A 27,093-nucleotide genomic window follows, 5' to 3' on the forward strand; every position below is an offset into this window, starting at 1 on the left:
TGTGTTTTTACAATTACCCCAGATTGACTGAATTGAAGAGCAGGGTCTTACAGGAAAGTTCACACCTTATTCAGGACTATTCTATTTTTTTTGTGCAAACCAAAACAATTATATTCAATCTGTAAAACATTAGAAAAACATTTCAAAAGTTTAACTGGAGAGGATAATTTCTGAAAAGGCAACTTACTCTCTTGGCAGTTTGGTCCTCCATAATTTGGTTGACATTTACAGGAATATTCTTGCCATCCATTAATACATTCACCACCATTTTTACACGGATTACTTGCACAATAATCATCCTTGTTCCTGCATTGTGGTTCTGTTCCATTGTCAGCTACGTAACTATTGAGATCAAGAAGCTTGTAGTCTATGTAGACGTTTCTAATACAACCATGGAACTCTTTGTTGCTGACAGGGAAGTCTTCTGGCAGACTGGCCAATCCACCTAACATAAATGGACCAGTCAGATCAAGGAATCTGAAATGGAAGGTGAAAGATCATCAAAATATGTTGTGATCATGTGACAGCACTGACCAACAAGATTACATATAAGGTTCTCCAATACAAGGTGAAGGGTCATCAAAACATGTTGTGATCATGTGACAAGATTGGCCTAGTTAGATCAAGAAATCTGACAAAGGTGAAAGGTCATCAAAATGTCTTTATGATCACATGACATGACTGGATCAATCAGGTTAAGATGAAAGCATATCAACACATGAACTTCAACTCATTTTGGATCAAGTTGAAAGGCAACTGACAATAGGATTGAGGTATTAGGATATAGAATATCGCTGTTTGTAGCTTATTAATTCTCAATACCTGCAAAAACCTTTTACGTTCTGCAAGAGGGTCAAAAAAAGAAGGTCGACTTACTCTCACATGTATACAAGCGGAATAGAAGTCAAGGTGTCACAAAGAAATTGAATGATTTTCATTTCTATGATAATTTCTAGAGACCACAATTCTATTTCAGGTAATGAGAATTACAAAACAATTATTTAATCCAAGGATTGGCTCAGTGACAGTCAGGTGTACAGCTATTTTAGATGTTCCATTTTCACTTTCAGATGTTTCAGTTAGGGCTAAACCATTGGATTTCTGGGGGCTGGAGGATTTGGACCCAACAAGAATTTTTTTTAGCCACCATAACAGCAAACGTGTTTTTGCTCAAGAGCAACTAGAAAGCAATTTTTTTTGCCTACTAGAGGTATGGCACACCCCCCCCCCACCCCACTTATAGCACAATTTTTTGTAGCTCATACCCTGAAAGCATTTTTTTCTGTCTTGAATTATATAGTCAGCAAATATTTTTTTCCACATTTGGCCAGTGACAATTTTTTTCGATATCTTCCAGCCCCCCCCCCCCCCCCCTACAGATATCAAATGATGTAACACATCATTTCTGTTTAGTTTTCAATAATCTGTAAACAGTAGACATACTTGAAATCTGCGTCCTCTGTCATCGTAGTCTTGGCGGCACAAGTGTAGTTACCGATAACATCACCAAACTCTACCGCCATGGCTGTATCGCAGTCGTCAATAGTAAGGGTCGCACTCTGCAATGAAAACACAGAACCATAGACATCACTTGGTTGAAATGTTACTCACAACAAATATATAATCACAAACTGAAAACATACATTTTTATCATAATAACTGTTAAATAAACATTTTTCAACTCAATCATTGACCTGGTTGACATACTTTGTAACTGGTATCACTTGTACATACTTTGAGCATATTCAGATTTGAATGATGTGGCTAGAAGAGTGATATTCTACAACATAACCCCCCACCCCCTTCACACACTAGTTTCCTTAGGAGAGCTGCCCTATGGTTACGAAGACTACCCTCTTTAAATAAGTTAAATGTTGCTGGATCAATTATGTCCATATTTGGACAGTTGATCCATTTGCCCAACCATCCATATTATTATTTTTGCAATATACATCACTATTTCACTGTTGCTATGGGCATGATCTTGTTGCTTTGCCACACATGTGCATTCACTTTTTGGATGTTTATCCAATTGCCTAACCATCCAACCATACTTTTATCCTTGCAATATACACCATTATTTCGCTGAGTTTTATTGTGTTAAAAACATAACACCTGATGAGTGGTACATCCTGTTTAGAATTTTAACGCTGTTTCAATACGATGTTTATATGATCAACAATTCAAGTTAGAAAGGCAAGAGCCATTTCAATATATGCATGGATGGAGGAATGAAAATGAAGCAACACGAACATGGAGAGTAAATTCTGGCTAGTTAAGTGTCACACTAGAATCAGCACAACCTTGAACAGATATAGGTACTTTGGCGTTAGCTGTAATGAGGTCACACTGATTCAACATCTCACTCTGTGTAAATAGTCCATAGTAATAGATTCAGTCATGCAGAAGGTTTCCTGTACTACATTTATTCAGATGTAGTAGTAGTGGTAAATGAAGGAGAGTCAAGGTTTGTATTTCAAGGTTTGAATTTCAACTACTACATTCACATACATGTACCTTGTACAATTACACATCAATACTACTTTAGTAAGACAGGAAACGGTACAAACATTCAAATGACTGACATAAATACATTTTATTTTTCACTCCAATTTCCTATTTCGAATTCTATACTGCGCAGTATTAAATTGACTTCAAATATCCTGACAACACAGTTTCTTTTGGTGGTAATATTTGGGGCAAGTGATAATAAGCACAACAGTAAATCCCAAATCAATGAGTTGTCAATCATCTTTGATTTGCTTTTTCAGCCCACAATAATCACTTCAAGAGTTAAACAATTGCTTGCATCACTGACACAGTAAAATCATCTTCCTTCATAAGTAATACCCAACAATCACTTTTAAACTGGTTCAATATTATCCATACTCAGACTCATTCTGTGGCTTTCCATATACATTTTCTATTGTGGTAGTATTCCTAACACTTACCTTGTTTGATTCAGTCGATAACTAAAGTAGGTTTTCAGATACATATCTATTGTGTCATTTATTCATATAAGTTATCGGTATTTCCAAAACGGTTCAATATCATGTCATTCACTCTGTGGACTAAGTGATTTTTTTTATTTCATTTCCTATTGTCATGGTAATATACTTGAATACATTATTTATTACTTTTCATCATTTGATGAAGAACAGCTGAATTTCAATACTGACTTTTTTTTCAATTTTTTTTTTTTTTTTTTTTTTTTACAATTATTTAATATAAATTTCTATTCTACTTTTTTTTCATCCATTTTAAGAAATATCAAAATTTTGATCATTATTCACCTATCTGATCAAAATAACCATTTCAAATGAACTGGTAATTTGGATTTGAAAATACACAACTGATAATAACTACATTTAGTCTACATCCATTTTGTTCATTGACTAGTACTAGCACTGTATAATGCAAAGTAGGCACTAAATTCATAAAGTTTTCAATCAATTACTGAGTCTATAGGTCAGAGAAAGAGGGTCTTTTTCACTCTGTGAACATGATCGCAGTCTCATACAGATTATCTGTACAGCTTAAAGTGCCACACGAACCTAGCCAACCGTTGCTACTTTGCAAGCTTTAAAGTTTATCTCAAAGAGCTTCTCTAGTTATGCACAGTGGAAAACTTTGCACTCACAAACTTTTAAACATGTCCAGTTTCTATGTCTAAAAAAACGAGTTTTCCTCTTCCCTTACTGCTTGTTACTGCATATATGAATTTTTCAATTGTTAGTACCATTTAACAGACATTCTCAATTGTTACTGGTTTAAAAAGTTCTAAATTCTTATTATCAGTAGTTAAAAGATGTTGAGATCTTCTGTTGTTACTGGTTAAAAGACGTTCTAAATTTTTACTGTCGGTAGTTTAAAGATTTTGTCAATAGTTCCAAGATATCTTCAATTGTTACTAGTCAAAAGACATTCACAATAGTTCCAAGACAACTTCAATTGTTACTAGTGAAAAGACATCCACAATAGTTCCAAGACATCTTCAATTGTTACTAGTCAAAAGACGTTCTTTTCCAGTTGACATTCGTCTTAACTACATTGACCCTTTTGTTTGATGATGACTAGTTGAGACTTCATAATACAGTTTACATATGTCTAAGACATCGTCAAGACACTGGGGGAATTCAAGCTTTCTTGTCGTTACTTCTACATGGCTTGTTATCAATCACCACCGAAGCTGAAATTACAGGAATCTATGCTGGTATTTGCATTGTCCTCATCCAGAATGCATTCAGGCATACAAAGGACATGGTTATGACTCATTCTGATGGAGGTAATGTGATGAGGTTTTGTTATGGAGTAGTTCAGGCCTTCAAGATGAAGATGATGAACACGGACATTTTTATCTCTTGACTTGCCATCACTGTCATACTTGAATTCACACCCAGTCTTGCACTACGAGTTACTGTCGTAGAGATTAGACTGGATTAGATCATATTAGAAGGTTGTGACTACGTTTGATCAGAAGTGCTGTGGGAACGGCCCAATCAACAACTGTCGGTACCATCAAATACAAGTCAATGTTGATATGTAAATTCTCACTATGCATCCACGAAGACCTTGTACACTTACATATTTTTTTTACTAGAGATGTTTCAATTATATCATGATAGAGTGACACTTATTTGTTTATTCTGAACTGATTATGGTTTTACTTCATAGCCTTAAAAACACCATTTTATTTTAAACATTCAGTAATTTTTATCATTTAATTTTAAACATTCAGTAATTTTTATCATTTTAAACAACCTGCTTAGATTAGTACACAGACTCTTACAGCTGGGGATTCCATGTTTTTGGAAGTAAGGGCGATATCTCTCATCAAATGCACACACAAATACTTGCTAGTTGCGAAAATAAAAGCTTCAACTTGATATACCTTTCCGTTGGTACTTGTCGTACGTTACCTAAATTTTCTGAGTTGCTCTCGTGAAAAACAGAATCCCTATTTTAACTCCAAAACTTCCCAAACCAGACAATTCTTCTCAAGATGGTTTTAGTTGTTATTTCTTGTTTTCTGAGACAAACCTCCACGTTAACAAATTCTGAAATGTTCTCATGAAACCTATTCAACTCCAAAACGAGAAAACTCATCCAGAGCTCATTTTAGTTGTTACTTTTTTATTTTATTTCTGACACACTCTTCTACTATAACAAATTCCGAGGTCTTCTCAAGAAAACAGAATCCCCATTCAACTCCAAAACCAGAAAACTCATCCAGAGCTCGTTTTACTTGTTACTTTTTTGTTATCAGACACAACCTTCATACAATTAACTTCACCACAGCGGCTAACAGACATTTTCCACCTAATTGACATCTAACTACATCCAATGGTTTCATTATTTACACATTCACTTTCAGTTTTCATCTAAATCATTATTTCAGTTACAGTATTTATAAAAGAAAGAAGACAAAATGCTCTTAACTTCGGATTTGTCACATTAAAGGTAGCACATAATATGACAGTAGACGTCTAAATTGCCTATGTCATTCTGTTATTCAGGCAAATTGGTTCTTACTGCTATGTTTTGAGTGTGGAGGTTACAGATTGAACGGTTCTAATCACGGCATTGACTGACAGCTTAGTTCTCAATCCAATTAGACAACTGGTTGTAGTAGCCATTTTGACATGAAATTGCTGACTAACACTGAGAAGCAATCAGTGAGATCTTGTATCACTTGTCCAATTTTGCATCTCAATTGTTTTTGCAATGTGTAATCATTACCTGTAGAAAGTATTATCGGGTAGATTCATATAGCAACTGTTTATTAAATTCAATAACACACCCACAGCTGCTCACTAATGAAGCAAGGTTATGAGTTGCTGTGTATCATCTTGCATAGAGCTTTCATCACACTGTATGGAGATGTGTTTTCCACAACTGTAAAAATGTCTAACCAAAACTACACAAATGTGCTACCAGAATGGTACAAATTTGCTACCAGAGCTATGCAAATTTGCTACGAGAAATATACAAATTCACTACTGGAACTATGCAAATGTGTTTTCAGAACTATGCAAATGAGTTACCAGAAATAAGTAAATTAGTTACCAGAAATATATAAATTAGTTACCAGAAATATATAAATTTGGTACCAGAACTATATGTAAATTTACTACCAGAACTATGTAAATGAGTTACCAGAACTATGTAAATGAGTTACCAGAACTATGTAAATGAGTTACCAGAACTATGCAAATTTGGTACCTGAACTATGTAAATGAGTCACAAGAATAGTTTGAAAGTGTAACCAAAGTTGTGCAAATGAATCATAAATCCTACTCTCACATAAGATCATAAACTAACTTGCTGCATAGATAATGAAACTGAATTAATCTACAAGGACAAACACCTCCCCCTTCCCCCTCCATGAAGTAACCATGAAGATTTCACATATACAAATGTAGTAATCAAGTACAAAAATGACAGAAATTTCCAACTAATTTTACACCTACGCAGGTGTAGTCTGTAAGATTACGATGTGTCATGCTAACCTATCAGCCACCACTTTAGAGAAGGTTGAATCGAGTTGAACGACACAAGGTATCTTATCTTTCAAAAAGCTGTGAATAAACATTGTACACTTACTTTGGCGTAGTAGTCTATGGTAACATCATGCCATAAACCATCACTAACACCACCAGGAATAGATGCCATTACTCTAGCTGTAGTACCACCACCAGTAGAAAAGGAGAACTGTAGCTTGCTGTCAATGATCTCCAGCCCTATGAAGTCGTGTTTCTCATTATATCGACCATTGTAAAACAGTAATGCATTTCTACTGATGGTAACAAAACTGCAAGAGAAAGAACAAAAAAATTAGTTAGAAGCCAAGTTTGGATTGACATAAAAATTCAGAGGTAAAAAACAGTTGTCTCACAGTTATTGAAAAGGTTTGTTCAGAATCAAAGACTAATACTGTGTAATACTTGCAGCTAGCTTCAGTGATAAGACATTACTCTACAAGAACCTGGGACAGTTTTGAGTTTTACCTTAGAGTGATTGATAACCTTAGTCTGTTTAGTATGGATGAAAACGTTATAAAGGAACCGGGCGGGAAATGCCGTGTCGTCATCTCACAAAACCTCCCATCATAGTCATTGCCATTACAGACACATTGGAATCCTGGTCGCTTGGCATATTCAAAACAAGTTCCATCATTGTGACAAGACCCTGCAACACATCGGCCTTCCAGGTAATTATCTTCACAATTTACACCTACAAAAGAGACACAAAATAATATAAATATTTCACAAATATGACACCATCAGTTTCATCTACATGATATGTTTAGACTGCCTACATCACAGCTATGATACCTTTTGCCTATACTCAGTTTGTTATAAGCTGCACCTCAAAAGTCTTTATCAAAATATCTGCATGCTATGATTTACATATTATTTGCATAACATGCCAATTAAAGTATATTTCATGCAACAAGCCATCGAAGATGACACAGCCCCCGCAGTGGATGTTTGAGACTTAAAGTCCTAGCCCCCCAAAAAATAAAGTGTGTTTTGGTGGGGACAAAGAAAACAGTATTGCTTTTGCAAATTGCCATGATTTGTCAATTGGATGATAATAATGTGTAACTGGTGCAGAATCACTAATGATTTTACAATAATTATCACTGTGCTGATAACTTGTTTGTGAAACAGTTCTTTGTAATTTGTCTGATTTACACACCTGTGTCATGCTATGGACTCTATATGTAGCTATCTCACAAGTGTTTTTGTGGGTTAATGTTTGTTGTTTTGTTGAATATATCTGTACCTTTTTTAAATGAGGTTTTGTGACATTAATTTTAAGTACACATGACAAAGGTTGTGAAACAGTTCTTTGTAATTGGTCTGTTTTACACACCTGTGGCATGCTTTTGACGCTACATGAAGCTGTTTCACTAGTATAGTGTGTTAATGTGTCTTGTTCTGTTGAATACATTTGTACTTCCTTTAAATCAGGGTTCGCGACATTAATTTTACGCGCACATGATCTTTCTGTTTTTGAGAATTTTTTTTTATTATCAACTTTAAGTGTTTGTTTCGTCTTATGTATATACTTTTCTTCAGTTGTACATGTTATGATGGCAGATGAACATATCCCATAATGTGCTGTAAGGTTAAAGGAATCACTTGGACTATTTGTTGTATAGACTAGTGTAGGAGTAATTTCAAAAGCCACACTTGCAAGAGAATCCTCAGTCAATGTTGATGTTAGTTGTCTTAAATGGGTACAGAGATCATGTATTGTCTTGAAAATGATAAGAACTGCATGTCCATCAGGCATTGAATAACCTTGATCATTTCTGCTATGAGGATTGAACAAGTGGAACTGGTCATCTTGAGTAAATAATGCCATACCATAGTCTTTCACTATAAGAATACACTGGGATGAAATTTCTAGAGCACTCTCAAATACACTCTCCATTTTATGAAATTCAATATCAGTGGTAGGAGTAAATTGTTGGATCCTGTACTGGTTTACAAGCATACAGACACAACAAAGGCACACACCTTGCACAACAGACATAAATACAATAACATAGTTCTCAGAACCCGAGAACACTCTTCAGTTGAGGAGGTTAAAGTAGGATTTGGGCACCGTCCCAAATTAACTGCTGGTCTGAACATAGACCACTAGAGAACTAGAGAACACAAAGAGAACAAAAGCAAAGACAACAACCAAAATCTAATAAAACACATGTGATAGGACAGTACATACATAAAATAAAAGACAGGTGATAGGACAGTACATACATTATTAGAAACTTGTCCTAGAACTCACTACAATATAAGTTGTACCAAGGATACAAACACTTGAAAGAACTAGAAATAGAAAGTTCAATTGTCTTAGTTTATATTTCAAATTACTGACTAGGTATTAGCAATAAAACAATCATGGGAATGTGTGTCCAACAATACAGGCAGTCTGTAGGGAGTTTTTATTCTGTGCACTACATGATCAATGTAAAATTAACAAAGATATTGTCCTTCTGCTGCGCTTGTATTCTTCACCTTTACTTGTATTATAATTATTACACCAGGATGTTGCTCCTGCTTGGAGGTGATATAGAAACAAACCCAGGTCCTCCAACACCAAAACAGACTTGCCCTGGTAAATTTGCAATTATTGGTAGTATACATCAAGGTTCACTCCAATTTTTGATTACTGAATCTGGTGCATGTCATTCATAAAAATTAATTGAAAACAATTCATTTCCCTTTATTTCTCTAAAATTTGATATCCTTTTAATTTTCATGAATGGAAAATAATTTTTCATCCAAATTTGCCGGAAATACGTACATTTTTAATGTGACGAATTTGGGCTAAGAATAACCGAATACGTTCAGTGCAAATGTGCAGTAACAAACATGGCTGCCACATTGGAGCTACCTCGTGGTACTACGATCGCGATTCACATCCAAACGTGATCATTTAGGACATAAATTTTACCATGGAACCGTACCGGAGTAGTTATTTCTAAAGAACATGTATAAATTTTAGGATTTTGTTCGTATTTATCGATACAATGCGAAAATTGCCGTGACATCGTACATCGTATGCGTACTGTATTACCGTTACGTATACGGGAAGGCTTGGAAATTACCGGCTTGATATACCCGGCCATAGAAACTACCAACATACCGTCTTCTACTTTACGACGGTACTACATTTACTGTTTTTGTTTCGGCTACCATTGTTATAATCAAGGCGATAAATAAGTTCATAAATGATGATAGACGCAGTGTCGCTGTTCACTTCCTTTTAACGGCATTGAATAGAATCTCTTGAAGACGTTCACACCAAAACAAAGGGGCGCTGAACGCAAACAGAGGGGCGGTCCATGAAAACAGAGGGGCGGTGCGCCCCTCAAAAACCCCTCGTCGAGAACACTGATAATGTAGGGTTAAACTTACAACGGAATCTACTGTATCGTGGAGAATGGAAGAAATTTTGTGCGAGCACTACAATTCATGAATGAAATCTAAAGCACATACGTCATCAGCCTCTTTTTGGATAACGTTGGCGATCTTGCACAATATTCTCAGATTTGGATTCACACTATTAGACATATTCATATATTAGACGAATTGGATAGGGACCAAATAATTCTCAAAAAGTACAATAAACCGTTTTCCGGCCATATTTGATGATTTTGATAAACAAATATGCACACTTGCGCTTACAACTTTCATTCAAAAGCTTTATTTACACACATACCATTTACCACAAATGTACAATTATGATTGGCACAGCATGAAATGCATTGTATGTAATGAAGTGTGTACTAGTTTTCATACAGGTACAAAGCGCATTGACAATAAAGATTAATAATTATCCAAAGCACATTGACAATAAAGAATAATAATTCTCCTTACCTTTTATCGATGCAAATATAAAAAACAAAAGTCACTCTTACAAACATCCGAATCTAATCTGAATTTGAATTCGATAATCTAAATTTGAATTCGATGATTGCAATTCTGAACCCATGTTCATACACATGTACAATTTACTCTACAAATTATTGTTACAGACATGTGAAATATTTTAAATGTTTGTAAATCAGCTAAACCACATCGCATCCAAAAGAAAATCAGCGTGCATATGTAACTCATATCTAATTATGAATGTACCAATTTTGGAAGGAATCGGTCCATGATTGTCCGAGATATGGCTGAGGACGGACACACGCATGCATGCACGCACGGACGCACGCACGGACAGAACCCAATTTATAAAGCCCCCGCCTCGGACTTCGTCCGACGGGGGCTAATAAGTACTTGTATGGGGGTCCAAGTTATACATGTTCATTTACATAATGACTTCATTTGAATAATCAAACAGTCTGATGTAGATAATCACTCCCCACTGCAACCAATCAGCTTTTGGGAATATTTTCAAATCACATAATCCACTTGAAATAGGATTCTGTAACAAGAGGTGTGAAGGCGAGGGCCATCATAGGCACAGATCAGTGATGTAGGCGAGGGCCATCATAGGTACAGATCAGTGATGTAGGCGAGGGCCATCATAGGCACAGATTAGTGATGTAGGCGAGGGCCATCATAGGCACAGATCGGTGATGTAGGTGAGAGCTATCATGGGCACAGATCAGTTATGTAGGTGAGAGCTATCATGGGCACAGATCAGCAATGTATTGGATATGGTGTCATTCCCCTTTCATAGCCTTCTCTTTGGGTGGTGGTGACAAGACACACTGTATCTTGCAGACTATTAATCTAGATTTACAGCCAATGTTGAGCAGTAGTACATGTGGGTTAACTTTCAAGACCCAACTCAACTTTTTGTATACTAGTAATGAAAAATATACTATGATTTGTTTTCACCTTTGCTTCACATGACTGTTATTTCCTCATTCCAGGCACTTTGTATTCAACTTCATACATGATGTAGTAATAAATCTCTATGACAACACCCACACTGTCAACAAATACACTCTCAAAAAGCACTCATGGAGAACTGAAGGAATTTAAAACGAAGACAAACACATGGTCTTATATATCAAATATTTGATTACATGGAAAACTTGCCTATGAAGGAAACCTGTCCTTGGCTGATAGTGATACTATGTTAAAAGTGTTTTGGTGACTACACATATGGTTCTAATAGGACCCCTACAGACACTGTATAGTGTGGTGATAATGAACTTCACACATCATACTTATAATACTGCATCACAGAATCTTTTTTATGGTATTCCTTCTTAAAATCAACTTGCAGTCACACCCTCTCACCAGTATCATTATGGGACTCTACTCATGATAAAAAAACAAAGAAACTGCCACATTTTTTACTACCCTTTCTCTAATTTTATACACCCTGTGTTTGTCAATTTAATCTGACCTTCTAGTGACCTTGGTAATTGAATCCAAGTTGCTTGCCAGCTAGCTAATTACCCAGCCTGATAGGGTAGAACTGCAGGCACACATATACAGATAGGTGGTGCTATGGGAACAGAGTCATTCTGGGTCACCTACTGACAGTTGGACACAGTCATCTCACCAACCCATTAGTGTTAAATTACAGTGGCAGAAATCATATGCCACCGGGTGGTGACTCAGAAGAAATATGAAATTCAGACAATAAAAAAGACGACATTTTTACTCAGCTACTTTTAATTGGTTTTATTTTCTTAATCTAAGGTGCAATAAAGTGACTTTTTTCTCTTCTAATTTCTTGCCATAGAGCCTTGTCTTGATATTTCACTCTCTCAAGTACAAAAGATAAATGGGGAAAGTATATGCAGCTGTACAACACATGCTATATAGCATATAAATTCATGTTTTAGTTATTTTTTTTGGAAATTCCATCCTAGGTGGGAGAAATCATTCTAAAGTTTATACAAAATTTAAGGAAGTATTTGATTTCATTTATTTCTCTGAACAACTGACACTGCGTCACATACAATTATCTCTACATTGTCAACATGTTTAAGAATAGCTGAGATGTTTGTCTAATACCATAACTATGCTAGCCTAGAATCCAAGTGTATCAACTTCAATGCTTTCCTTCTACTACACTAAAGTGGACCTGCTTAGATTTATGCCTACAACTATGCTAGCCTAGAAACCAGTCATGTGGGATTCTGCTTGCATTTTCCCCCTCCCCTCCCCTCCCCCTACATCTAGAGGAAAACTGAGAGCAAAATACCCACATGACTAGATTCCATGCTACACTATGCACACTTCAATATTGCAGAATCTCATTCTGTTATAGAAAGATTTAACATGCAATAGACATCCAATATTTTCAATTCCAGAGCAAAAAACACTGAAATTAATCATAATGACCTTTATCATGGTAAAATGTTGGCAATTATATATTTACTCCAGTGTGTTTGTCTAAATCCATTAGGTCAGTTATACGTTGCACATAGCTGAAATATTTGTCATAACTTGTACTTGACTTTCACAAGGTACCCTGGTAATTGAATTTATCTAGCTAATAATATGATATGCAAATAATTTGTCCATGTACAAATATTTATTCTGCTTATCTTACAAATCAGTCTGAGACTGCCTCATTACTAAATGTCTCTGTTTTCATTTCTCATTAATTCCAACGTTGAGGGCGCTATTCACTGACACCAATGAGTATGTTGTGTGCATGATATACTGGTGCTAATATAACGAGAAGCAGCCATTCCATTGAATTGATCTCTTGGTTCAATTAGACCTAGTAGCCCCTAGGAGTGTACACTGCTAGTACTGCAAATCAACCAAGTACGGACAAGGATGTGAGATTGTGTACAATGTTGAGCTTGACAAATATGCTAACAATGACACTTTTAATGATACAGGTTTCTCAAGGCATACAGCTGCCAGGCAAAACCAAATGCTGAGTACAGTACTGGGGGCCCATTTGTAGGTAACGTGAGTAACTGTCAACCTTGATACATTTTCTATACCTCTAAGTGTCCACATGTTATTCTATTAAAATCTCATTCAAGGGTCAATCGTCTGACAGGGGCAATGTTTGTCAAAGAGATCTCTAAAGTGAAATTCCATGTTTGTTGTCATGGTAATTTGGACTTCATAAAACACATTTTCGCTGGAAAAATCCTGCCTAATACCTATTCAGAGGTGGCTAATCCTAAACCTTTTTAGTCGTTTTAATTGAATGATACAGTATTATTTACATAGGCTAACTTCATTTGATGTATGCACAATATGGAATTTCTCAATTAAATCTGGAATTGCTACTTGTAAGGTTCTTGATTTGGTTGCATAGAAACAAGATCCCGATATTATAACTACTCCACACTGTGTTTTATATCGTTTGACATGACAGTACCATTTTCTCTGCAATGTTTTCTAGAATCTTGATTTGTGGTAAGTTCAGAGTCTTCAATATCTTATACCATATATTTTGCAGACGCTACAACATTTGGTGGAAATCAGCCTACTTTACATGTATATAGGCAAACTTGAGACACTAAATTTTATTTACTAATTACACTACTTTTTATCAATCTCATCTACTATTGTGTTCTATATTGATTTGTATCTTCAAATGAGCATAAACTCTCCATACACTGTTGACAGGTTTATGTGCAATTTTTCAACGATCTTGATCCCAATGGCGATCTTTGGGTAAAGAATGAAACCATTTTGGCCAAAAGAATAACTTATTCAGGCTGTCTACATGCTATGTCACAGATCTCAAGATTATTAGAGATGATTAAACATGTTCCAGTAGGTAAAATAACATTAGGTAACTCTTCAGCTTGAGTACAAATAACACACAAAATCATTCAAATCTAGTCGATACACCTCTGAAATGACATCACCACTGTTATCATGACTGTCTGTTGTGATGACAACTTCCCACCCCCTCCACCACCTACACAATCAGAGGCAAGTAGGCATATACAATATTGAACATTTCTACTCAGAGAGTCAACAAATTTCTTGGAAGTGCATCAAAAATCTTTGCTGACATCTCATCAGTATCGTACCACAATGGGCATCTGATACTACGAACCTAGACGCCATGAAAATTCCTTTTCTTATCGGAAAGCAAATCCCAAATTTTTGTTGACATCTCATCAGCATCGTACCACAATGAGCATTTGATACTACGAACCCAGAGCCAATGAACATTCATTCTTGTATTGGACATTATTTTCATTTTACTGTACCCAAGTTGTCGTGAAATCAAAATCTTTATATTTCATATGGTTTTAATGCAAATCTAAATTTTCCTGATTCTCCTTTGCCTTCGTCGCAGACATCAAACCATTAATTAAAAGTCTAATGCTAATTAATGTAGACTCACTTTCAGACAATACCATGCATTAGTGGATAATCAATGATCTTCGCAATTACACAGACCATTCAAAATTGTCAGACAATGTCTCAACTAAAAACTATTGCATCACTAGTGTCTGGACTAATTCAATACCTAAATGTATGGTTACTGGAAATATTGATAATCAAAAAAATACGAAATACAAAAAAAAAATATTAAAAAATAGCTGGCCAAATTTATTACAAACCAAATAGAAAATGTGATGATATTAATGTCGAAATAATGACTTTATGCATCTTGATTACAGCCTTGTTCAAAACAAGCAAATAGTAATTACTATATCCTATCAATTTAAATGATAAATCTGCCATCATTTGTTTATTTCCAACAATTGATGGTGATATAATACTATATTTCATGGGTCAAAGGTTACAACAACAGCACTAACACACATGACATATTGCCTAATGATTAGTATTTCACGGCTTCAATTACTTTCTGCATTATTGTCATTGCCATTATTTACTGTCGGTGATTAACTTTGCTGAAGGTGTAAGGTGATATCTACGATACAGGGCTATATATCAAGTAAAAAAAGTGTTGACGATTATGGCGGAGAAATGAGAAGATGTAATAAAGGACGAATTGATGTGTTGGAAATCATTGTGCAACTGTGTATCTGCCCTATAAGGTAGTTGATATGTAATGTACTTGAGGGGATGAACCATTCAAATCTAGACTGGAATAGTTCTTTGTTGTACAACCGTTTGAAGTGGTTCTTTCAACTGACTCACAGTTTTCAAGTAGTAAGGTTATGTCTATGACAAATCTTGTGACAAATCTTTGATATATTCGGCATTACAGAACTCATGGATGATGTTAACACCTTGAATCCATGCCATCCTCTTCTATACACATAAACATCTAGAAATGTGTAGAATTAAGTTTTTGAAGAAAAAATGGTGCAAAAGTAAAAAAAAAAAATTCAAAGCAGTTTTAGTACACCGACTCATGAAAACAGCTATGAATTTGACATTTTCTTCACCATGTGAATATAATTTTTTTGCTTCTCCATTTTTCAATGCTTCAAAGTTAAAAGAAAGAACATGATCATGAATTTGAAGTAATTCTTAATCAGTTTCAGCTTTCATGATAGTTTTTTTTTTTAGCAAGATATATCATCAACAGTAGTTCATAGATGATGTCTGTTTTATTTGAGAGCTCCTACATGTTTTCAAAACTTCAATGTGAAGAAAGATTAAATGTCCCTGACTTTGATAACATTGTTCTTCATCACGTCAATACAAATTTTGGGGTTCTAGAGATAGACAAAAGTATTAAATGTGGGTGATGCTAAAATTTCAGCTTTGTCCATATTTCAATACTTTAAAGTCAGGAGATATAAATTGGCCAAGAATTTGATGGCATATACTTCTTCACCAAGTTAATACAAATTTTATGTTCCATGATGAATTTTCAGGCAAATATGGAAATAACTGAAGTTTAACAGGTGATGCTAAAACGTCTCCTTTGTTCATTTTTCCATACTCCAAAGCCAAGAGGGAGAGAAAATGACCGTGAATTTGTATCAAAGATTACAAAGGCAGATACGATTGTTCCTAAGTACCTATGCTTAGTCCAAATGGGAATTACAGGGTCCAGCCAGTTTCCTCATGGTTGCATTATCTCACCACATCACTTTAGTAGTATTCACCAATTCATATGCTGGTGAAATGGAGTATGACAGCATTGTGCATAGCCTGGCAGTCTTTTATGGATGTAGTGACTCACTCACTGTGTCTGACTCATGATACTAGAAAATCTCCCTTGAAGGCTAGTTACTTTGATGGTAAGGTGTGTGCAAATCTATCAGTAATCGCTGTGCTGTTTTACATAGTGTCACTTCTACTACCCATGCATACAAATGAAAATCATTGTCCTGTCTGCCACAAGCACTTTTTTACCTACATAAATGTACGACCTTTCATGGCTTATGCATTTGCTTTATATTGATTTAATGACAACATAAGATGCATTAGTTTCTTACCATCTGTATGATTTTGTTTTGTTTTCCCTCGTCTACTGTACCGTGTACGTTACTTTATGTAAATCACTGTCTTTCCTGCAGGTTTAGAAACCCGAATAACTTCAGGGAAATCTAGTAAGATCTACATTAATTTCCTACATATTTAATCATATTTTGGTAGCTAATCTTGTAAAGAGCCTGAGGACCTTGGGGTAGACTGTACAATGTACTACTTCTGTCACCTTGAATAAATTATATCATTGTCAATGTAAAAAAAAAATCATAATTTTTTTATGTGTAGATATTTATTCTTTCATCTACAAGTTTCAGTATTTCTTGTTTTCTTTGTTGTAAGGTTCAGTTTGTTGATTTGGTTTGTCACATTACTTCATCTGTGATCCTAATTATACATTTACAAACAGGACCACAACTGAAAAGAAAAGCTGAATTTATCAGATAAAACTTATTTGTTTGTTCTGTTTGTTTGTTTGTTTGTTTGTTTTTCATTGCACTCGTTTGAATTTTTTATCATATAATCTCAGCAAAGACAGACAAGAACACACTTTGTAAGAAGTGCAGTCTAAAATTTATTTGTTTGTTTGTTTGTTTGCCTTTCTCTTATATACTCAGGTTGATTTTTCTTTAAATCCCCACTTTCCACAGACAAGGACACACTTGGCAAGCAAAGTAGTGAAACATGTTTGTTTGTTTTTCTCTTATGTACTAAGTTGATTTTTTTAATTCTAAAAAGAAACTCCTCAACACTGAGAGACAAGGGCATACTTGGTAAGCAAAGTAGCGTACACTTTGTTTGTTTGTTTGTTGTTCTTCCCTACATGTGTCAGAAGGTCTACAATAGTAAGTAAACCAGAGACATTGTCGGAACACTTTAATACCACAAAAGGGAGCCAGCTATTCAACCACTTGAAAGTGAGATTAATTATTTCAGCTCCGTACTTTAGCGTATATTACACATACATATGTATAGGTTATATCTCATCTGGGGTGTTTTGGCTTGGGGCTGATTTGAAATTCATAGCACTGGAAAATTTCACCTTGATGAACTCAAAATTAATGAAGAAAAATTTATTCTGAGTAAAATATCATCTATATTACCTTACGGAGATCTAAAAGCTTATGATTTTTGATACATGACAGAATCTACCCCCAATCAAAATTCAATTCAATTCATCTATTGTCACAGTATCGTCTAGATGGCTCCGAACTAAGACAAGCCCCAGTTAAGAAAACAGACATGTACAAAACAGAATGTCGTATGTTAGAGTCCCATTAACTGTGATCCTACAGATGTGGGTGTGGCAAGTTCTTGTTTCTTTGTACATCTACAAAATGGCAACACACTTGAATGAATGGTATGGAGATGTTACCCATTGTCTACAAGATGTATGCTTTATCTGATCACTGTAAAGAAAACTGTAAAAACCAGCATGTAAATGCTACTGCTGGCACAACATTTTTCTCCCTCAGTTCTCTTGTTGACAAGTTTCTAGGAGAATTATAGATCACATGTACACCTTTGATAGATATCACCCCTTTACACCTTTGACAGATATCACCCCTTGGGATGTAAAAGTCAATATGTTATCAGATCTCTTATGGAAGTCACTAAATGTTCTGACATTTTTACTGCTGTCTATTCTTTATCAAGTTGCGGAATACAGTAGACTGTACACTGATATTGTTATGTTGTTGTGCAAAAACGTGTATGCATGTGTGTGTCTATGTATGTATGTATGTATGTATGTATGTATGTATGTATGTATGTATGTATGTATGTATGTATGTATATGTATCTATGTACGTACGTATGTACGTACGTACGTACGTACGTACGTACCACACATGCAAGTGAGTGTGTGCCAGTGTTTGAGGTGTAGTTTCCAAAGTTTAGAAACCCTGGTCACATAGGGTGGAAATCTGGTAAAACTTGCACACTGCTGCATGACCCTGGTAAAAATACTCAGGGGACTCTGGTAGATTGTACCTACTTACTGCCCATACACCTGTGAGTATGTACAAAGGTATATATATCTAGAGCTGTTCAAATGATACTAAGGATGGAAACATTCTGAGATCATTTCCCAATGACCACGTAAAATCATTCTTTTCATAATTATTCTTTTCATTTTTAATAATAATAATAATGTTGGTTTTTATATAGCGCTTTCCCAATCTGTGTTCAATGCGCTTTACAATTAGAAATTAGAAACCCTGATGAGCCTAGAGGAATACATAATATCATAGCTGAAACATCGTCAATACTGTGTCTATACACAGTATCAAAGGAATAGGTAGCTGGATTTATAATACAGTCTTGTACTGTTCAAACCTCAAGGTGAGCAATTTGTTGTCCTTGGTTCTTTTTTCAATAAACATTGTCATAAACTGATCCTCAGTAACTCTACCATATTGGTTTCTCTCCCATGCACAGCTGCTCTGCTTTCAGATAATGATGTTGATGCTGCGAGCCAGAGACTGGAACTCTCCATGACATCGCAAATCAATATTGACTAAGACCGATTCAATTACTGAACAAACTGAGAAAACTAAAGTACAGAGAAATCTTGAACCATACATACATATATCCAAGGATCTCTAGCGATACACAGTGTTCGCGGTGAGGCAAGAATGTGTGTAATATACACCAGGGATCTATAACATATATATATACCAGGGATCTACATTGCATATATCTACCAGGATTTATAACCACATACATATATATTCCATGATCTATAACCACATATATAGCAGGTATCTATAATCCTATATATATATATATATATATATATATATATATATATATATATATATATATATATATATATATATATATATATATATATATATATATATATATATATATATACACACACACATATATACATACATATACATACACACATACCAGAGATCTATAACCATATATACACCCTGATCTATAATCATACATGTGTATACACACCAGGATCTATAATATACATCAGGGGTCTATGACCATATATATACACCAGAAATCTATAACCATGCACACACCAGGGTTCGCAAAAATGCCAACATATGAAATACTACATGTACACTGTGAAATGAAAGTGACAAATTATAGTAAACTAACTACATATTTATATAACAATCCATTGACGGGCTGAACTCTGTCCATCGAGGGGGTTTGAACTCTGGAGGTATTCAATCAAAACTCACCGAGGAAGCATACATCATAGGAAAATCCCTTGCTACTGAAATGTATACTTTTTCTATGTAAGTCAGGAGAAAGAATTTAGCCTAGAGCAATGAAATAATGTGAGCCCATTAATCATAAGTAGAGAGGACTGTCATTCATAAAAATCCCATTAGTACGTCTTTCAATGCTTCAACTACTTTGAAAACAAAATTTCACAGATTAAATTTATAATGTTACTCAGCTACAATTGTGAATGCCAACGAAATGCACAGCCTACAGCCAATTTTGAAGATATGTACCATTATGGATATCAGATTAAAATTAGAAAACAATAGCTATCTAATATGCCTGGTTAAATATCTGAATATCTGAATCGGAATGATGATACTTCAAGCTAGACATCATCATATTTTATATTACTTTGTAATGTTCCATACAAAGTATGGAGAGATGGCCAGACACTTACAAAACTGACAGATGGACACATGGACAGACAGCCAGATATATAGCTAGACCCAGACACAACTGACTGATGGACACATGGATAGACAGACAGACAGACAGACAGACAGACAGACAGACAGACAGACAGACAGAGACAGACAGACAGACAGACAGACAGACAGACAGAGACAGACAAATAGATAGATAGATAGATAGATAGATAGATAGATAGATAGATAGATAGATAGATAGATAGATAGATAGATAGATAGACACACAGACACAACTGACTGATGGACAGACAGCCAGATAGATGGCTAGACACAGACACAACCGACTGATGGACACATAGACTGACAGCCAGATAGCCAAACACACAGACAAAACAGACAGTCACACATGGACAGACAGCCAGATATATAGATAGCTAGAACCAGACAAAACTGACAGGGACACATGGACAGACAGCCAGACAGATAGCTAGACACAGACAAAACTGTCAGATGGACACATGGACAGACAGCCAGATAGACGCTGTTATGATATAAGCTCCATTCCCGCCCACACACTTAGAGGCCAACATGGGGAATGAAGAATTAAATTTGTAAGGTATGTTTTACTGAAGTGCATGTACATTTATTACAAGAAACGGAAGCAAACATGTTTAACCACCACACAACTACAGCTGGGCATATATAGCTCTGCATGAAATGATTGCATGAATTGTACTTGTAATTCAATACATGGTTTCAAACTTGGGCCTGAATGTGCAGTTTTTTTCACGAATTCTACTTTTTTACGTTTCAATTTGTCAAATTATACATCTTTATGTTTAATTACAAGATTTCATTTCAGAGTTCAACACCTGAGAAATCAAATAACTTTACATATTTCAGTCACAATATACACAAAATGTGAGATAATTACATTGCTCAGCTTCCTTCTATTCTGAATTCTGAACATCAAAAAGTTATCCACTGCATAAAAAAAGGACAACAAACTTCGCTTAGAGGGGAAAATAAAGAACGATTTAAGAAAGACAACAGTAAACTTACATGCAAGGACTTCTATTGATATCACACAATGCTTATACTATGTTTAGCGGTGCTGGCCTTCAAACACAGCTCTTATTATCCATCTCAGTCTGTGGTTTACAGTAAATACAACTGGATTGTTTGCGATGCTTTGACTTCTATGGTAGCACAGGTTGATTGCAGCTTACGCAGACAGCCACTATGAGGAAAAACTAATTCAGTTTTTTTCATTTCTTTACAATCATCGGATCATTGATATTCAAGATAACATGTCAGTCAGTACAAGCAATGAAGGCCTTTTTTTAATGTCTTCTATCTATGATTCATGTTAGAGAGGGCCCCCGAAGACATTTGAACAGTTCCAGTACGCACAATATTTCTCTTTAACTTTTACTCTAGAGCACTGAATACATACTTCACTTTCCATGTGCTACTCGCGAGGAGTATTAAATAGTCATGGTCGCTTGTTTAGTGTGTTCAGCATCTGCCTGTTTTCTACGTCTGTGAAGAATTACTGAGTTCGCTATATGAATTGTAATACATTTATAGTCTGTGTTTTGATATGTGACTAATAGTAGGTACAAATTGCCTCGACTTGGTCCAAGCTGTGAATTTTGCAGATGTACACTGCAAACCTGGCTACACAGCAAAAAAGGACATGGCAAATTAATACAAATTAATGGAAATAAACTAGAGGGTAACTGTTATTTGAATACACATATCACATTACACTATATCAACTGTATTAAACTAGTAGGTTCTATAATGGAAAGGATATGGTTCACAGCTTGAAAGTGTACAGCAAGTTGTTGAGTTTATTATATATAATCTCAAATAAAATTGTCTCTGGTCATCTTCATACGGAACAGTCTTGTGATTAACTTTAAAAATACTAGTACACATCTTCCTTGGATTTAGTACAAAGAATAAATCATGATTTTTACGTCTGATTCAGGTGATGTTCCTTGACTGAGTACAAAGAGTTATAACTGTATGCTTTGTTTTTTTCCAGTTTGTTTGTTCATTTCCCTTACAGCAATTCTGACAGCTTTATCTTTTGCCGATTCAATCTTATACATCTTTCTTTTAATCTGTGAGCCAAGAATCGTGACCGTCGATGTATCTCTACTTGGCCAAGTGTAGAATTCTGACTGACTGACTGACTAGCGTTGGAAATACTGTTGTTAATTTCTTCATTTGTGTATGTGGCCCCCCCAAGGGAAATTTGCACACCTTTCATCAAAGTGCCATCATAACTCCAGGCAATGTTTTCCAATCAATTTTCCAATACTTGAAACCCAAGCTTGATTTGTTCAGAAGGCCTCCATTTACATGAGTGGTGTCGGAAATTTAAATTGTAACCATCATTTTGTGTAAGCTTAGAAATTGGAGGACTAAACATGAAACTATTGAAACATCAATTTTATTGCTGTAGCTAATATATTACAACACAATCATCGGCCGGGATATATCATAGCTAACATGAAACGGGACCTTGATGATGTAAATTATAATAGCTAATTAATTCTCCTCCTTGGAATGAACACTTTGCAGTAAAACACAGATGAGTTACGACTAATTTGTGGTCTAGTGGATGAGGCCTGAGGATTCTGCCTCTTTATGACAAAGCCAGCAGAAGAGAGTGGGGGAAAAAGATAATTTAAAGATTCTCACTGTGTGTAACCTTGTGCAGTCCTCTCTTATCAAAGTCAGCTCAGCTTTTTTTTTTATGGAACTTAATAACACAACCCGTAGCAATAATCTACGTAGAGTTTGACTACATCACAATGACTAATCTCCTGCATCACTTCTAATCAAAGCCATGGGATGTATGGACATTCTGCATGCATTATTTCTTAGCCTTTGAGATCGATTCAATAGTGAACAGTTGGGAGAGTGCCTTCATCATTTGTTGGAAAAAAACACTTCCAGAATATAAATCAACATTCTTTCAATACCGTCTCATAAATATTCAAAATATTGTGACATTTTGATAATTTTGTCATTAGGGCATATCAATATTTGATGATGCTAAAGTCGTGGCCATATTGCTGCCTTCCACACTAATAGAGAGAAAGGTAGACAGGTTATCTTGATATATTCATGTCATTTGTTGGATTTATTTGAATGGTGATTTATTCACAAAGTAATGTAATACGGATAAAAATGAGCATGTTGCCATAACGATGAGATGTTTAATGTAAAAGCATCATATTTCTAACTCTGCAACTGGGTGACTAATTTTTATCAGCCAATCAATTTGAAGATATGCTAATACACATAATACATCTGGACTACTAATTTTTATCAGCCAATCAATTTGAAGATATGCTAATACACATAATACATCTGGACTACTAATTTTTATCAGCCAATCAATTAGAAGATATGCTAATACACATAATACATCTGGACTACTAATTTTTATCAGCCAATCAATTTGAAGATATGCTAATACACATAATACATCTGGACTACTAATTTTTATCAGCCAATCAATTAGAAGATATGTTAATATACATAATACATCTGGACTACTAATTTTTATCAGCCAATCAATTAGAAGATATGTTAATATACGTAATACATCTGGACTACTAATTTTTATCAGCCAATCAATTCTAAGACATGCTAATATATGTAATACATCTGAACTACTAATTTTTATCACCCAATGCTACGAACACATAAATATATATATTTGCATCATGTAATTATGCTCCTCACTGCTTTCGTAAACCGATTCCTAAGTTGGTGACCCGTAGGCAGGGACCTTGTGAATCAATTGGATTCTTAGATTGAAGGTTAATGAGCTGGCTTCTCACCTGCCGAGGAATGGAAAGGTACACACCATGACGGTCCACAGAATTTACCAGTTGATGTGTCATGTTAGCTGAGCTGGCTAGAGCACTCTGGCTTCGGTCCTCCAAGTGTCACTCTATTACCTCAATTTTCATTTCAATTTATAAGTACAAATGTATCAAAATCTATCAATTATGAAACCAACCTAATTTGTCAGTAAGACCATCTAGTTAAATTCAGAATGCCACACTGATGTGAACACTACCATGATAGTGCATGTCCTGGGGCTACACCACAAGATTTTCTGCTACCACAACACATGATGGCCACTATGAACTTTTTCAACTCATTTCTCATACTTACTGTAACTACATTCTAAAGGTTAGATGTCAAATATTGTAAACATAAAACACTTCCTATTCACAGGGTTAGAAAATTATTGAGAATGAGTTAACACATGTTTAGACTTGCATCAAATATGCTAACAGTTTCATGTGCATATATCAGGGAAAACATACTTTAATTGATGTCACCCTAACCCCCCCCCCCCCCCCCCCCCAATTGATTTGGTTAATTTCGCAGACTATGATTCACACTCTCAGGAGAAGATTGAGCCAGATGTTTTATATATAGCAACACAGAGCATGAAAATCGAAAATGAATTATTGTACTTGGTTGGGTAACATCACATTTCAGGTTTGGTTCCCTCCACAATTTATGGGGAAACTTTGAAAATTTTATAAAATATCCTCCTTCCTGATTTTTGGCTTCAGGAATGTTCACAAATTATTTTTAGTATTTAGTAACTCTGATCATTTTCAGCCTCCAGACAAAGATACACATGCATATATACATAAACAAACATGTAAAGTATCTGATAAATTTTATAAAATGGTCTATAAAATCTGTATGCACACAAATTTAAATGAAAACATGTATGCAAATTAGCTAATTACTATGCATATATACGACAATTTAAATTCATTTGCATTTAGTTGAAAATTCAGTGGAAGAGTAGGCAAATTAGGTAGTCATCATGCAAGCATATTCAAAATAAAACAGCATGCAAATGATCTAATTAATATGCATAAAATGTTTATTTCATCTAATTTGCATTAAAATAATTTGATTAAATGAAAGGGTATGCAAATTAGGTAATCATGAATATGCATTGCTATATCATATAACTTGCAAAAACAATTGAATAGACTGCTTTTCTTGCACATACAGCTAATATTGACATTACGTGTACTCAATTTACCCATAAACGAAACTGGGCTTATTGCATTCTGAACCAACAGGAAGATGGCTAGATTGGCTAACTATACTATCAACAATGAGTTTCGGGATATTAATTCAACTTGCCATAAATTTCAATTTATCACACATGAAATATTGTCAGATGAAAGAAAAGCCGACACGATTCTCATCACATTTATTTACATGTCATAAACTCATTTACTGTCACTGCTTAGTAGAGCACATCAAGGGACTACATTTCCAATATATTTATCGGCTGATAATTACTTGTCAATGACCGATTACGACTTGAATTTTCTGTTTGCGTTGTAGTAATTACTGCTAAAAAAAACACCTTTGCTTCAAAATTTTTTTCATTTTAAATATCATTTTTGAAAACATTCAACTGCTACATCAGTTGATAATAAGTATGCCCGGTTATGACTTGAATTTCGTGTTTCCTCAGTAGTTATTACTGCTAAATTTTTATGGGTGAAAGAACACCTTTGCTTCAAAATGTGTTCCTTTGAATTGAAAGATCAGTTTTGAAAGCACTAGTATTCATCTGCTACATGCAGTAGATGAAAACGTATCCCTGACCGATTTCTACTTCAATGTTTAGAAACTGGATTTTCTGTTTGCTTAGCAGTAATTGCAGCGAAAGTTTTACGACAAAACACTTCAGATGCTCCACAATTCTTCTTTTTAAAGATCATTTTTGACAATATTCAGCTGCTCCATCAGTTGATAACTTGTCAATGACTGATTTTTTTGACTCAATATTTTTAGAAAATGGAATTTTAGCTCATGTTTTGTGGTAACAAAATACCTTTTCTTCATATGTTTTACTTTTTTGATATCATTTTTTTGAAAAATATTCAGCTGCTCTTCCATTTCAACCCCTGCAGATGAAGAATTTGAGGATACTTTAGTTCTGTTCACAGTCAGACAGATGAATGACAAAAAAAAGTTGTTTTTTTTCAAATCGATTATCGATAGTTAAAGGAATTGTTTGGCTGATGCAGATTAGCTAAAAACACCTGGATTACACCAGTAAATGTCTGTGTGTCTTCTAGGCTAACAAGTTTAATTCCAAAATAATACGGGCTCAGTAATTTTTTCCTTCCGAACCAATTCTAACGGCTTAAAAGATGATCAAACCTTTAACATCAACAATGTACAACAGGATACAATTTGTTCATTTAAATATTGCAAAATACCTGGAAGTTTGAACAATTGCATCAGAGGTAGAATTTTAGCTCATTTAAAAATGATTTATTACACACCAGCAGGGTAAGTCAAATTTACACTAAAATCTATTTAGATGTATATACATGTACATGTATATCCTACGAGTATTTTAGTCTTTTTGGTCGGACACACAACCCTGATTTCACAGAATAGGAACACAGATGAAATTACATAAAGTCCCATAAATGTCAGTATACATTTTGAAAGGGACAAGTATAAATTCTCTGGTAGATTTTACCTACTGACTCTGAAGTTAGCAATAAAAGCCGCAAAAAGACGTACAGTACTCAATAAATACCATCACT

The 27,093-nt window shown here is 35.0% G+C and overlaps 1 protein-coding gene across 9 annotated transcripts in view; it reads right to left on the bottom strand.

Moving 5' to 3' along the window:
* LOC144439294 (cadherin EGF LAG seven-pass G-type receptor 2-like) overlaps positions 1–27,093 on the bottom strand; it is an 87,114-nt gene that overhangs the window by 28,580 nt on the left and 31,441 nt on the right. For all 9 annotated transcript variants that reach the window (XM_078128636.1, XM_078128613.1, XM_078128598.1 and 6 more), the window contains exons 4-7: positions 7,008–7,233; positions 6,604–6,811; positions 1,444–1,559; positions 188–477 (exon numbers count right to left, since the gene is read on the bottom strand). In XM_078128636.1, coding sequence (XP_077984762.1) covers positions 188–477; positions 1,444–1,559; positions 6,604–6,811; positions 7,008–7,233 — 840 coding nt within the window. The remainder of the gene's footprint in view (positions 1–187; positions 478–1,443; positions 1,560–6,603; positions 6,812–7,007; positions 7,234–27,093) is intronic.

Source organism: Glandiceps talaboti, chromosome 1, assembly GCF_964340395.1.
Source record: "Glandiceps talaboti chromosome 1, keGlaTala1.1, whole genome shotgun sequence".
NCBI classification, from domain to species: domain Eukaryota; kingdom Metazoa; phylum Hemichordata; class Enteropneusta; family Spengelidae; genus Glandiceps; species Glandiceps talaboti.